The following is a 16,048-nucleotide window of genomic DNA, read 5'->3' as shown; positions in this document are numbered from 1 at the left end:
TCACTCCGAATCAGTCAAGCGGCAATATCTTTTCATCGGTTGCGTAACGCTGTGTGGAAGCTACCTGGTCTGTCGCTCCGTACTAAGCTTCAGGTCTTCTCGGCCACGGTCATTCCCTCCCTTCTCTACGCTTGCGAAACGTGGACCCCCTAAATGGAGCATCTTCGCCGGTTAGAAACATTAGGCTAGCCTGCCTACGATCCATCCTGGGTTTAACCAGGCTGGATTGTGTGAGGAGCTCACAAATCCTTGAAAGATCTGGGCAAGGTCCCATCGGTGGGCTCCTCCGGCAGGCAAGGCTGCGATGGCTGGGTCATGTAGCCCGCATGCCCAGCCACCGCATGCCGAAACAGCTTTTGTTCGGCCGGATCGAGGGGGCTAAACGGGCGCGGCACGGGCTAGAGAAGAGATGGAGTGATGTGGTAGAGGAGGACGTGGAGCTGAGTGGACTTGCCGATGACTGGTACCAGCGGTGTCAAGATCGGCCTCTGTGGAGGAGGCTCGTGAAGGACGCTACTGGGCAGTTGGAGGCAGTCGCCCTCCAACAACAACGGAGGGTGGAGGAGCGACGCTCACAACAACGAGCGGAGCGCCGGGTGGCTAAAGCACAGCAGGTTGGCACAGTAGGGGGCACTGGTGGTGCATCAGCCAGTCATCTCAGTCAGTCGACCCGTGGCACCTGGGTCTGCCCCGTGACCTCCTGCCAGCGGGCGTTCGACACTTCACGTGGCCTCAAGGTGCACATAGCCTGGCACAAGCGTCGTGGTGACGTCACCGCCACTTAGTGGCGAATGGCGGTTGTTGTTGTTGTGTGTGCACATGTGCGTGTGTACGTGTGTGTGTGTGGAGCGGTGGTGTAGTGGTTAGCGCTACGCTGCACAATTAAACCCGGCGACCAGAGTTTGATTCCCGCTCACGGCCAACACCACCAGTGACGATTATCTGAACCGGACATGGGACTCCCCTAGGTCGACTCAGCCTCAAATGAGTACCTGGTGTAGCGGTGTGTAGTAAACATCGCCACTGGGGAGACAAAGGCGGTCGGGCGTGGTGCTGGCCACCCACCCCCTCGTGTGCCACAGTGCCGGTAGCCTTTACAGGTGCTGCTCGCTAACAGCACTTGCCCCTACAGTCTGTTAAAGGCTACACGGGGGACCTTTGTCTGTGTGTCTATAGGTGCTGCTCGTTACTCACAGCACTTGCCCCTACAGCCTGTTAGAGGCTACACGGGGGACCTTTGTCTTTGTGTCTCTGTTAGTATGTTAGTATGTATGTTCTATGTATGTATGTATGTTCTATGTATGTTCTATGTATGTATGTTAGTATGTATGCTAGTATGTTATATGTATGTTAGTGTGTTCTATGTATGTATGTTAGTATGTTCTATGTATGTATGTTAGTATGTATGTTAGTATGTTAGTATGTTCTATGTATGTATGTTAGTATGTTCTATGTATGTTCTATGTATGTATGTTAGTATGTATGTTAGTATGTTAGTATGTATGTTAGTATGTTCTATGTATGTATGTTAGTATGTTCCATGTATGTATGTTAGTATGTTCTATGTATGTATGTTAGTATGTTCTATGTATGTATGTTAGTATGTTCTATATGTTTTATGTATGTTAGTATGTATGTTAGTATGTTAGTATGTATGTTAGTATGTTCTATATATGTTTTATGTATGTTAGTATGTATGTTAGTATGTTAGTATGTATGTTAGTATGTTCTATGTATGTATGTTAGTATGTTCCATGTATGTATGTTAGTATGTTCTATGTATGTATGTATGTTAGTATGTATGTTAGTATGTTCTATGTATGTATGTATGTTAGTATGTTCCATGTATGTATGCAAGTATGTTCTATGTATGTATGCATGTATGTTAGTATGTTCTATGTATGTTCTATGTATGTTAGTATGTATGTTAGTATGTTAGTATGTATGTTAGTATGTTCCATGTATGTATGTTAGTATGTTCCATGTATGTATGCATGTATGTTAGTATGTTCTATGTATGTTCTATGTATGTTATTATGTATGTTAGTATGTTAGTATGTATGTTAGTATGTTCCATGTATGTATGTTAGTATGTTCCATGTATGTATGGTAGTATGTTAGTATGTATGTTAGTATGTTCCATGTATGTATGTTAGTATGTTCCATGTATGTATGTTAGTATGTTCTATGTATGTATGTTAGTATGTTCTATTTATATTCTATGTATGTATGTTAGTGTGTTCTATGTATGTTCTATGTATGTATGTTCTATGTATGTTCTATGTATGTATGTTAGTATGTATGTTAGTATGTTAGTATGTATGCTAGTATGTTAGTATGTATGCTAGTATGTTAGTATGTATGCTAGTATGTTCCATGTATGTATGTATGTTCTATGTATGTTCTATGTATGTTCTATGTATGTATGTTCTATGTATGTTAGTATGTTAGTATGTATGCTAGTATGTTCTATGTATGTTCTATGTATGTATGTATGTTAGTATGTTCTATGTATGTTAGTATGTTAGTATGTATGCTAGTATGGTATGTGTATGTATGTATGTTCTATGTATGTTAGTATGTATGCTAGTATGTTCTATGCATGTTCTATGTATGTTCTATGTATGTATGTTATATGTATGTTCTATGTATGTTCTATGTATGTATGTTATATGTATGTTCTATGTATGTATGTTCTATGTATGTGAGTGTGTTCCCTTGCGACCTTTAATTAAAATCGGAGGCACAAAAACTTCGCTTTGAGTGAAACAAAAAATCCTCCCCCCCTCTCCCCCTCCCCCTTCTCCCCCTCTCCCTCCCCTGCCGCGCTCCCCCCTCCCCTCCCCCTCCTCCCCCTCCCCTGCAGCCCCCCTCCCGCCCCGCCCCCCACAGCAGGTATTCATTAAAGCTTTAAGGCAACGGTGGGAGCGCAGCAGCAGCAGCAGGAGCAGGAGGAGACTCCCAGACAACCACGGGCCACTGACGTTAGCCGGGAGGGGATGGGGGGAGGGGCTGGGGGGTGGGGGAGGGGCTGGGGGGGTGGGGGAGGGGCTGGGGGAGGGGATGGGGGGAGGGGCTGGGGGGTGGGGGAGGGGCTGGGGGGGTGGGGGAGGGGCTGGGGGAGGGGATGGGGGGAGGGGCTGGGGGGTGGGGGAGGGGCTGGGGGGGTGGGGGAGGGGCTGGGGGAGGGGATGGGGGGAGGGGCTGGGGGGTGGGGGAGGGGCTGGGGGGGGTGGGGGAGGGGCTGGGGGAGGGGCTGGGGGAGGGGCTGGGGGGTGGGGGAGGGGCTTGACCCGTACACAAAGACAAAGGTCACCCGGCACACCCCGCCCCCACCCACCCACGTGTCGACTTTCACAGCGACAAGTGCCGAGTAGCGGGGGGGCCCACAGCACAGCGGTACACCAGCCCCCCCCCAACCCCCCTTCCCGGCCGCCTTTGTATCCCCCGTGCCATACACACCCCCTCCTCCTCCACCCTTAACAGCCTGCAGAGACTTGTCGGGGCAAGTGTAGCAGCGCCGACTGGGGACCGCCACTTTGCCACAACGAGGTGGGTGGCTACCACGCCCGGCCGCCTTTGTCTTCCTCAGCGGCGATGGGTTCGTGGCGCTAACCGCAGTGTCACCGCTCCCCCCCCCCACGCACAAAGACAAAGCTATCAAATCCCGCACCGGTATAGCCTCGACACACTTCAGGGGCAAGACACACACAGACAAAGGTCCCCCGTGTAGCCTCAACAAGCGGTGGGGGCAAGAGCTGAGAGCGAGCAGGCCTGCTGTCCCATCTCACTCCCTCCCACAGCAGAGTGTGTGGACTAATCTCCATCTGTCCCATCTCACTCCTACAGCAGTGTGTGTGGACTAATCTCCATCTGTTCCATCTCACTCCTACAGCAGAGTGTGTGGACTAATCTCCATCTGTTCCATCTCACTCCTACAGCAGAGTGTGTGGACTAATCTCCATCTGTCCCATCTCACTCCCTCCTACAGCAGAGTGTGTGGACTAATCTCCATCTGTTCCATCTCACTCCTACAGCAGAGTGTGTGGACTAATCTCCATCTGTTCCATCTCACTCCCTCCTACAGCAGTGTGGACTAATCTCCATCTGTTCCATCTCACTCCCTCCTACAGCAGTGTGGACTAATCTCCATCTGTTCCATCTCACTCCTACAGCAGAGTGTGTGGACTAATCTCCATCTGTCCCATCTCACTCCCTCCTACAGCAGAGTGTGTGGACTAATCTCCATCTGTTCCATCTCACTCCTACAGCAGAGTGTGTGGACTAATCTCCATCTGTTCCATCTTACTCCCTCCTACAGCAGTGTGTGGACTAATCTCCATCTGTTCCATCTCACTCCATCCTACAGCAGTGTGGACTAATCTCCATCTGTCCCATCTCACTCCCTCCTACAGCAGAGTGTGGACTAATCTCCATCTGTTCCATCTCACTCCATCCTACAGCAGTGTGGACTAATCTCCATCTGTCCCATCTCACTCCATCCTACAGCAGTGTGGACTAATCTCCATCTGTCCCATCTCACTCCTACAGCAGAGTGTGTGGACTAATCTCCATCTGTTCCATCTCACTCCCTCCTACAGCAGTGTGTGTGGACTAATCTCCATCTGTTCCATCTCACTCCCTCCTACAGCAGTGTGTGTGGACTAATCTCCATCTGTTCCATCTCACTCCCTCCTACAGCAGTGTGGACTAATCTCCATCTGTCCCATCTCACTCCCTCCTACAGCAGAGTGTGTGGACTAATCTCCATCTGTTCCATCTCACTCCATCCTACAGCAGTGTGGACTAATCTCCATCTGTTCCATCTCACTCCATCCTACAGCAGTGTGGACTTATCTCCATCTGTCCCATCTCACTCCCTCCTACAGCAGAGTGTGTGGACTAATCTCCATCTGTCCCATCTCACTCCTACAGCAGAGTGTGTGGACTAATCTCCATCTGTTCAATCTCACTCCTACAGCAGAGTGTGTGGACTAATCTCCATCTGTTCCATCTCACTCCCTCCTACAGCAGAGTGTGTGGACTAATCTCCATCTGTTCCATCTCACTTCTACAGCAGAGTGTGTGGACTAATCTCCATCTGTTCCATCTCACTCCCTCCTACAGCAGAGTGTGTGGACTAATCTCCATCTGTTCCATCTCACTTCTACAGCAGAGTGTGTGGACTAATCTCCATCTGTTCCATCTCACTCCCTCCTACAGCAGAGTGTGTGGACTAATCTCCATCTGTTCCATCTCACTCCCTCCTACAGCAGAGTGTGTGGACTAATCTCCATCTGTCCCATCTCACTCCTTCCTACACCATAGTGTGTGGACTAATCTCCATCTGTTCAATCTCACTCCTACAGCAGAGTGTGTGGACTAATCTCCATCTGTTCCATCTCACTCTCTCCTACAGCAGTGTGTGTGGACTAATCTCCATCTGTTCCATCTCACTCCCTCCTACAGCAGAGTGTGTGGACTAATCTCCATCTGTTCCATCCGAGTTCGACTCCCGCTCACGGTCCCCTCTAGGTCGACTTAGCCTCAAACGAGTAGCCTGGTTGGCGTGGTGCCAGCCACCACCTCTGTGTGCCACAGTGCCGGTAGCCATCACAGGTGCTGCTACTCGCTACTGCTAACAGCACTTGCCCCCACAGCCTGTTAGAGGCTACATGGGGGACCTTTGTGTGTCTATAGGTGCTGCTCGCTACTGCTAACAGCACTTGCCCCTAAAGTCTTAGAGGCTACATGGGGGACCTTTGTCTGTGTGTCTATAGGTGCTACTCGCTACTCACAGCACTTGCCCCCACAGCCTGTTAGAGGCTACACGGGGGACCTTTGTCTGTGTGTCTATAGGTGCTACTCGCTACTCACAGCACTTGCCCCTACAGTCTGTTAGAGGCTACACGGGGGACCTTTGTCTGTGTCTATAGGTGCTGCTGCTACTAACAGCACTTGCCCCTACAGTCTGTTAGAGGCTACACGGGGGACCTTTGTCTGTGTGTCTATAAGTGCTCGCTACTCACAGCACTTGCCCCTACAGCCTGTGAGAGGCTACACGGGGGACCTTTGTCTGTGTGTCTATAGGTTCTGCTGCCAATAACAGCACTTGCTCTTGCAGTCTGTTAGAGGCTACACGGGGGACCTTTGTCCGTGTGTCCATAGGCGCAGCAGAAGTACCGTACAACATTGTGCACAGCACTGGAGACATCGTGTTGGAGACCGGGGGGGGGGCTTTTTCGTAATGTCTGGGGCCATTAAACACACAGACAGAACCCGAATTTCCAGTCCCCCTCCCCCCCCACCACATCACCCCCCTCCCCCCCAAACCCCCTCACGCCCTCCCTGCAGGTGCCGTGGGTTGACTGCTGTGCCAGGCTAGGTGCAGGAGGAGGTCACGGGACAGACACAGCAGGTGCCACGTGTCGACCGACCGAGACGAGTGGCTGATGCACCACCTGTGCCACCTACTGTGCCAGGCTAGGTGCACCACCTGTGCCCCCCTGCTGTGCCAACTCGCTGTGCTTTAGCCGCCCGGCGCTCCGCTCGTTGTTGTGAGCGTCGCTCCTCTGCCCTCCGTTGTTGTTGGAGGGCGACTGCCTCAAACTGCCCAGTAGCCTCAAGGTGCACCTAGCCTGGCACTGCCCAGCAGCAGCGGCGTCCTTCACGAGCCTCCTCCTGCACAGAGGCCGATCTTGACACCGCTGGTACCGCTCATCGGCAAGTCCACTCAGCTCCACGTTCAGATCGTGAGAATTCGATGGCGTCAAAAGGCTCCTTACGACAATTGCTGCCAATGCTGGTGATGATGACAGCAGGTTGAGTAAATAGGGCGTCTGTGTGTGTGTGCGCGCGTGTCGGTGTGTGTGTGTCTGTGTGTATGTACGTGTGTGTGTGTCTGTGTGTATGTACATGTGTGTGTCTGTCTGTGTGTATGTACCTGTGTGTGTGTGTCTGTGTGTGTATGTACATGTGTGTGTGTGTGTCTGTGTGTGTATGTACATGTGTGTGTGTGTGTGTCTGTGTGTGTATGTACATGTGTGTGTGTCTGTATGTGTATGTACATGTGTGTGTCTGTACATGTGTGTGTCTGTGTGTGCGTGTGTGCGTGTCTGTACATGTGTGTGTGTGTGTCCAGACTGGGACTGGAGCGTGCCATCAGCCCCACCAAAACTAAGCACCTGCCTGGGTATTTTGTACCATCGGACACTCCACCCCCACAACTCCCAATCAGTGATGGGGCAGTTGTGGAGAGAGTGGAGAGTTTCCCATACCTGGGCAGTGTGCTTATGGCCGGCTCCAGTTTAACAGCAGAGGTCTCACTCCGAATCAGTCGAGCGGCAATATCTTTTCATCGGTTGCGTAACGCTGTGTGGAAGCTACCTGGTCTGTCGCTCCGCACTAAGCTTCGGGTCTTCTCGGCCACGGTCATTCCCTCCCTTCTCTACGCTTGCGAAACGTGGACCCCCCTAATGGAACATCTTCGCCGGTTAGAAACATTTAGACTAGCCTGCCTACGATCCATCCTGGGTTTAACCAGACTGGATTGTGTGAGGAGCTCACAAATCCTTGAAAGATCTGGGCAAGGTCCCATCGGTGAGCTCCTCCGGCGGGCAAGGCTGCGTTGGTTGGGTCATGTAGCCCGCATGCCCAGCCACCGCATGCCGAAACAGCTTTTGTTCGGCCGGATCGAGGGGGCTAAGCGGGCGCGGCACGGGCTAGAGAAGAGATGGAGTGATGTGGTACAGGAGGACGTGGAGCTGAGTGGACTTGCCGATGACCGGTACCAGCGGTGTCAAGATCGGCGTCTGTGGAGGAGGCTCGTGAAGGATGCTACTGGGCAGTTGGAGGCAGTCGCCCTCCAACAACAACGGAGGGCGGAGGAGCGATGCTCACAACAACGAGCGGAGCGCCGGGTGGCTAAAGCACAGCAGGTTGGCACAGTAGGGGGCACAGGTGGTGCATCAGCCAGTCATCTCAGTCAGTCGACCCGAGGCACCTGGGTCTGCCCCGTGACCTCCTGCCCGCGGGCGTTCGACACTTCACGTGGCCTCAAGGTGCACATGGCCTGGCACAAGCGTCGTGGTGACGTCACCGCCACTTAGTGGCGAATGGCGGTTGTTGTTGTGTGTATGTGTGTGTGTAAGTGTGTGTGTGTAAGTGTGTGTATGTACATGTGTGTGTCTGTGTGTGTGTCTGTGTGTCTGTGTGGTGGAGCGGTGGTGCAGCGGTTAGCGCTACGCTGCGCTACGAACCCGGCGACCCGAGTTCGCTTCCCGCTCACGACCACCAACACCGCCGGTGACGATTATCTGAACCGGTCCTGGGCCTCCCCTAGGTCGACTCGGCCTCAAATGAGTACCTGGTGTTAGCGGTGTGTAGTGAACATCGCTAGCACTGGGGAGACAAAGGCGGCCGGGCGTGGTGCTGGCCACCCACCCCCTCGTGTGCCACAGTGCCGGTAGCCTTCACAGCTGCTGCTGCTGCTGCTGCATATTGATGGTTCTTTCGGTAAAGTCACGTCGATTAGAAAAGTCAAAGCATAAAAATTCTCATTAAAAATAAAATACAAATAAAAGCAATTTCATTTAAATGCTCTTCTATCCACGCGACTTTTTAACCGAAAGAACCGAGACAATAAATTCCTCCAGTCACGAAAGTTTCACCCTCCTGACCCACTAAACAGCACTTGCCACAACAGTCTGCGCAGGCTATACGGGTGATCTTTGTCTTTGTGTGTGTTTTTTTTTAATAAATATTTTTTTTTTTAATCATGAGCCGAGAGTCTCCCCATCCGCCCTCGCGACAAACATCTTTTACACGATGGCACGAAAGGAATTTCATATTTGTGTATTTTTAACAGGTGACTACCATCATCATTATTATTATTACATTTTATGGGTTTCAGCTCAGGTGCCGCCCTGAACGTCGCAGCTGTGAACGCGCGCGTCACCACAACCAAAGGCAAAGGTCCCCCGTGTAGCCTCTAACAGGGCTGTAGGGGCAAGTGCTGTGAGTAGCGAGCAGCAGCTAGAGACACACAGACAAAGGTCCCCCGTGTAGCCTCTAACAGGCTGTAGGGGCAAGTGCTGTGTAGCGAGCAGCAGCTATAGACACACAGACAAAGGTCCCCCGTGTAGCCTCTAGCAGGCTGTGGGGGCAAGTGCTGTGAGTAACAGCAGCACCTATAGACACACAGACAAAGGTCCCCCGTGTAGCCTCTAACAGGGCTGTAAGGGCAAGTGCTGTGAGTAACAGCAGCACCTATAGACACACAGACAAAGGTCCCCCGTGTAGCCTCTAACATGCTGTAGGGGCAAGTGCTGTAACAGCAGCACCTATAGACACACAGACAAAGGTCCCCCGTGTAGCCTCTAACAGACTGTAGGGGCAAGTGCTGTGAGTAACAGCAGCACCTATAGACACACAGACAAAGGTCCCCCGTGTAGCCTCTAACAGACTGTAGGGGCAAGTGCTGTGAGTAACAGCAGCACCTATAGACACACAGACAAAGGTCCCCCGTGTAGCCTCTAACAGGGCTGTAGGGGCAAGTGCTGTGAGTAACAGCAGCACCTATAGACACACAGACAAAGGTCCCCCGTGTAGTCTCTAACAGGCTGTAGGGGCAAGTGCTGTGAGTAGCGAGCAGCACCTATAGACACACAGACAAAGGTCCCCCGTGTAGCCTCTAACAGGGCTGTAAGGGCAAGTGCTGTGAGTAACAGCAGCACCTATAGACACACAGACAAAGGTCCCCCGTGTAGCCTCTAGCAGACTGTAGGGGCAAGTGCTGTGAGTAGCGAGCAGCACCTATAGACACACAGACAAAGGTCCCCCGTGTAGCCTCTAACAGACTGTAGGGGCAAGTGCAGTGAGTAACAGCAGCACCTATAGACACACAGACAAAGGTCCCCCGTGTAGTCTCTAACAGGCTGTAGGGGCAAGTGCTGTGAGTAGCGAGCAGCACCTATAGACACACAGACAAAGGTCCCCCGTGTAGCCTCTAGTAGACTGTAGGGGCAAGTGCTGTGAGTAACAGCAACACCTATAGACACACAGACAAAGGTCCCCCGTGTAACCTCTAACAGGGCTGTAGGGGCAAGTGCTGTGAGTAACAGCAGCACCTATAGACACACAGACAAAGGTCCCCCGTGTAGCCTCTAGCAGACTGTAGGGGCAAGTGCTGTGAGTAACAGCAGCACCTATAGACACACAGACAAAGGTCCCCCGTGTAGCCTCTAACAGGGCTGTAGGGGCAAGTGCTGTGAGTAGCGAACAGCACCTGTAGACACAGACAAAGGACCCCCGTGTAGCCTCTAACAGGCTGTGGGGGCAAGTGCTGTGAGGAGCGAGCAGCAAACAGCAGCGCCAACGAAGACAGCCACGGTGGGATACACCTATCATCGGGCCCGGCCGCCTTTGTCTCCCCCAATGCTGATGTATTATACACGCCACACCAGGAACCAAGTTAAGGCCGAGTCGACCTAGGGGAGGGTCAGGTTCAAGTCTTGGTGGTCGGTGGCGAGAGAGTGAATCGAACTGGGGTCCACCAGGAGTTTGGAGCGCCTTGGTGTGCTAATCACTGCGCCACCGCTCCCCAAGTCGCCGACTCATCATACCCCATCACCCACTCGCTCAACCACCCACTCACTCGCTCGCTCAACCACTCACCCACTCACTCGCTCAACCACTCACCCACTCATCCGCTCGCTCAACCACCCGTTCAACCACCCACTCGCTCACCCACCCACTCACTAACTCACTCAACCACCCACTCACTAACTCAATCAACCAGCCACTCACTAACTCGCTCAACCAGCCACTCACTAACTCGCTCAACCAGCCACTCACTCACTCGCTCAACCACCCACTCACTCAACCACCCACTCACTCAACCACCCACTCACTCAACCAACCACCCACTCACTCGCTCAACCACCCACTCACTCACTCAACCACCCACTCACTCAACCACCCACTCACTCAACCACCCACTCACTCAACCAACCACCCACTCACTCGCTCAACCACCCACTCACTCAACCAACCACCCACTCACTCACTCAACCACCCACTCACTCAACCACCCACTCACTCAACCACCCACTCACTCAACCACCCACTCACTCAACCAACCACCCACTCACTCGCTCAACCACCCACTCACTCAACCAACCACCCACTCACTCACTCAACCACCCACTCACTCAACCACCCACTCACTCAACCAACCACCCACTCACTCGCTCAACCACCCACTCACTCACTCAACCACCCACTCACTCAACCACCCACTCACTCAACCACTCAACCAACCACCCACTCACTCGCTCAACCACCCACCCACTCACTCGCTCGACCACCCACTCAAAAGACAAAGCCCCCCCATATAGCCTCAACAGACCGTAGGAGCAAGTGCTGTTAGTAAGTAACACCTATTTAGGGGGTGGGGATAACGGTGATAATGTTTGCGAGGTCTGCGTGTGAATAGGGGGGTGGGTGTGTGTGAAGACACTGAATAGGCACGTGTACGCGTGTCTGTGTTTGAATAGGGGGGTGGGTGTGTGAAGACATTGAATAGGCACGTGTACGCGTGTCTGTGTTTGAATAGGCACGTGGGTACGTGTGTCTGTGTTAACAGCTCTTCATTTCCAAATGTGTGTGTGTGACTATGGGTGTACGTGTGTGTGTGTGACTGTGTGTGTGTGTGAATATGGGTGTACGTGTGTGTGACTATGGGTGTACGTGTGTGTGTATGTGACTATGGGTGTACGTGTGTGTGTGACTATGGGTGTACGTGTGTGTGTGACTATGGGTGTACGTGTGTGTGTGACTATGGGTGTACGTGTGTGCGTTTGATGAAGCTGGTTATTTACTGGCGAAACGTTGTAACTCAGATTGAAAATGTTTTGGCTCGACTCTACACACAGCAACCGGTTAGTGCTGTACTAGTAACGAATTGTAAATGTTGCAGTGGGTTTAACTCTTCAACACACAGCAACCGGTTAGTGCTGTACCAGTAACGAATTGTAAATGTTGTAGTGGGTTTAACTCTCCAACACACAGCAACCGGTTAGTGCTGTACTAGTAACGAATTGTAAATGTTGTAGTGGGTTTAACTCTCCAACACACAGCAACCGGTTAGTGCTGTACTAGTAACGAATTGTAAATGTTGTAGTGGGTTTAACTCTCCAACACACAGCAACCGGTTAGTGCTGTACTAGTAACGAATTGTGAATGTTGTAGTGGGTTTAACTCTCCAACACACAACAACCGGTTAGTGCTGTACTAGTAACGAATTGTAAATGTTGTAGTGGGTTTAACTCTCCAACACACAGCAACCGGTTAGTGCTGTACTAGTAACGAATTGTAAATGTTGTAGTGGGTTTAACTCTCCAACACACAGCAACCGGTTAGTGCTGTACTAGTAACGAATTGTAAATGTTGTAGTGGGTTTAACTCTCCAACACACAGCAACCGGTTAGTGCTGTACTAGTAACGAATTGTAAATGTTGTAGTGGGTTTAACTCTCCAACACACAGCAACCGGTTAGTCCTGCACTAGTAACGAATTGGCCACGTTCTGTTCACGTGACATAACCCCCTTACGAGTTGGCCGTGTCGGGTGGTGGCGTGTTTAACGACACAACATTGATACATTTTACGGGATCCTCTGCTGTGATTGTCCGCATTGTTGTTGTTGTAAACGAGCGGAAGAAGACGAGCCGGCGATGGGAGTGTTTTATAAACATTTACAACGAACCGAAAAGCGAGAAACAGCTACCAGAGTTATTGTTGTGACGTTACACACCAGCTGTAAGGTGTAAAAGCCCCCACCGGTCATCACCAATGCGGGCAGCTCAACCACGTGGTGATGGTGGTGGTGGCTTCGTCATCGTCACGTGGAAACTTAAATCAGCTCGTGACAAAGATTCTAAATGTGGATAGAGGGGGAAAAACCGGAGGGCCCGGAGCAAAATCCACGCAACCACGGGGAGAGGAGACGCAGACTCCAAATATACAGCAGCAGCAGCAGACGTGGTCAGGGTCAGGATCGAACCCACGACCTCCTGTAAACTAAGCGAGGTAGTCAACATCTCATAGCCACCGTGGTGATGATGATGAGAGAGAGAGAGACGCAGACTCCAAATATACAGCAGCAGCAGACGTGGTCAGGGTCGGGATGGAACCCACGACCTCCTGTAAACTAGGCGAGGTAGTCAACATCTCCTAGCCACCGTGGTGATGATGATGAGAGAGAGACACGCAGACTCCAAATATACAGCAGCAGGCATCGTCAGGATCGGGATGGAACCCACGACCTCCTGTATACCAGGCGAGGTAGTCAACATCTCCTAGCCACCGTGGTGATGATGATGAGAGAGAGACACGCAGACTCCAAATATACAGCAGCAGGCATCGTCAGGATCGGGATGGAACCCACGACCTCCTGTATACCAGGCGAGGTAGTCAACATCTCATAGCCACTGTGGTGATGATGGGAGAGACGCAAACTCACAACGAGCTATCTACCCATGGATCTTGACGATGATGATTATAGCACGGTTGGCTACGTACGGTGCGAAATAAGTTCAACACACACGTGCCACACACACACACGTGCCACACACACACACGTGCCACACACACACACACGTGCCACACACACACACACGTGCCACACACACACACGCGTGCCACACACACACACGCGTGCCAAACACACACACGCGTGCCAAACACACACACGCGTGCCAAACACACACACACGTGCCACACACACACACACGTGCCACACACACACACACGTGCCAAACACACACACACGTGCCAAACACACACACACGTGCCAAACACACACACACACGTGCCAAACACACACACACGTGCCAAACACACACACACACGTGCCACACACACACACACGTGCCACACACACATGCCACACACACACATGCCACACACACACACACGTGCCACACACACACACACGTGCCAAACACACACACACACGCCACACACACACACGCCACACACACACACGTGCCAAACACACGTGCCAAACACACACACGTGCCACACACACACACGTGCCACACACACACACGTGCCACACACACACACGTGCCACACACACACACGTGCCACACACACGTGCCACACACACGTGCCACACACACGTGCCACACACACGTGCCACACACACGTGCCACACACACGTGCCACACACACACACACGTGCCACACACACACACACCACACGTGCCACACACACACACACGTGCCACACACACACACACCACACACACCACACACACACGTGCCACACACACCACACACACCACGTGCCAAACACGTGCCACACACACACGCCACACACACCACACACACACGCCACACACACACACACACCACGTGCCAAACACGTGCCAAACACACACGCCACACACACACACCACACACACGCCACACACACACGTGCCACACCACACACAGCACGTGCCAGTCCACCTGCCCCATGCAGAGTCGTGATGACGATTCCTTGCTACCCACCGTGCCCACCCCCCCACCACAACCACCCACCACCACCACCCCCCCACCAACTCACCTAGGATTAGCAGAGTGCCAGTAGACCGGCTCCATGGCGGGGGGCGACGGGGCCGCGGCTCGAGCAGGCCCGGTGAGGGGGGCCAGGCGGGGAGACGAGCCCGCCGCCACGGGCTGGGTCACGAGGTGGTGGGTGACGAGGTGGGTGACGAGGTGGGGGGTGAAGAGGTGGACCACCTGGACCAGGTGGAGGAGGAGGCGCATCGTGGAGCCAGGAGGGAGCGGTGCTGGTCCTGAGCTTGATCTTGATGGTGCTGCTGCTGCTGATGATGTTGTTGATGGTGCTGCTGCTGCTGATGATGTTGATGGTGCTGCTGCTGATGATGATGATGTTGATGGTGCTGTTTGTTGCTGCTGATGATGTTGATGCTGATGTTGTTGCTGCTGATGATGTTGATGGTGCTGATGTTGTTGCTGCTGATGGTGATGATGTTGATGGTGCTGATGTTGTTGCTGCTGCTGATGTTGATGGTGCTGTTGCTGCTGCTGCTGCTGTTGAAGAATTCCTCACTCAAGAGCGCAGCGAGCGAGCGAGCGAGGTCTGAGTATCCCTGTCGCTCTTCCCAACTCGCTAAAAGTCAAAATCGCCCCAACGCCTCCATCAGCCTCGAGACCTCAACTCCCTAGAGAGGGAATCTCACCCCACGGATCACAGCTTTACCTTTTTGCAAACCACCCACCCACCAACCCACCCACCCACCAACCCACCCACCACCACCAAGAACACGATAGGCTTCAATGTAATTAAGCCTCTTGGACGAATGTGGTTGTTGCCCTTTGCACAAAAGCTGTCGATAATGATGGTGGAGAGTAGGGGGGCGGCGGCGGGGGGGGGGGGTGGCAATTTGTGGGTTTTTAATTGGTCACGTGACCCACGCAATTAAAAACTGGAACCTGGCACGCGCCTCTCTCTCGCGCGCGTGAATGCGCGTGCGTGACTGCACGTGCAGAGCGCGCGAAACTGAGCCACCGCGAACCCACGCTGCCCCCTTTTATACCCAGCCCCCACCCTCCCCCTCTCACCCCCCCCCCCAACGCGGTGACGTCACCACGTCCCCCACCCAGCGTGGTGACGTCACCCTCAGTAAGGTTTAAGTGTGGGAGAGCAGTGGGGGGGGGGGAGTGGCCCCGTCGTGCGTGATGACGTCGCCTGGGTGACACCGTTCAGTCATCTTCACCCCACCCCACCGCACCCCACCCCCGCCACTGTTATTGCTGCGCTGTGATTGGTCCATTATGTGGTGAGCGGTGGTGGTGGGGTGAAGGTATGTGGGGGGGGGGGGGGGGGAGCTGTGGGCGTGGCTTATTCCACGCGACCCACCCCCCTCCTTCGCCCAACCCCACTTGCCCCGCCCCCTCACCACCACCACCACGTGATGAATCATCACAATCAAAATCTTTATTTAGAACTGGAGGGAGAATCCGATGAGCTATGACGC

The 16,048-nt window shown here is 52.7% G+C and overlaps 1 protein-coding gene across 1 annotated transcript in view; it reads right to left on the bottom strand.

The window, feature by feature from the left end:
- The window catches only part of LOC142908104 (uncharacterized), a 63,134-nt gene extending 47,567 nt beyond the window's left edge, over nt 1-15,567 (bottom strand). The window contains exon 1 of the mRNA XM_076058330.1: nt 14,611-15,567. Coding sequence (XP_075914445.1) covers nt 14,611-14,813 — 203 coding nt within the window. The 5' untranslated portion in view covers nt 14,814-15,567. The remainder of the gene's footprint in view (nt 1-14,610) is intronic.
- Nucleotides 15,568-16,048: the final 481 nt, after the last annotated feature.

This window comes from Petromyzon marinus, assembly GCF_048934315.1.
Source record: "Petromyzon marinus isolate PM22_M1 ecotype Great Lakes invasive population chromosome 70 unlocalized genomic scaffold, UKy_Petmar_22M1.pri1.0 chr70_unloc.2, whole genome shotgun sequence".
Lineage (NCBI taxonomy): Eukaryota > Metazoa > Chordata > Hyperoartia > Petromyzontiformes > Petromyzontidae > Petromyzon > Petromyzon marinus.
This window is presented reverse-complemented; position numbering and strand designations above follow the sequence as displayed.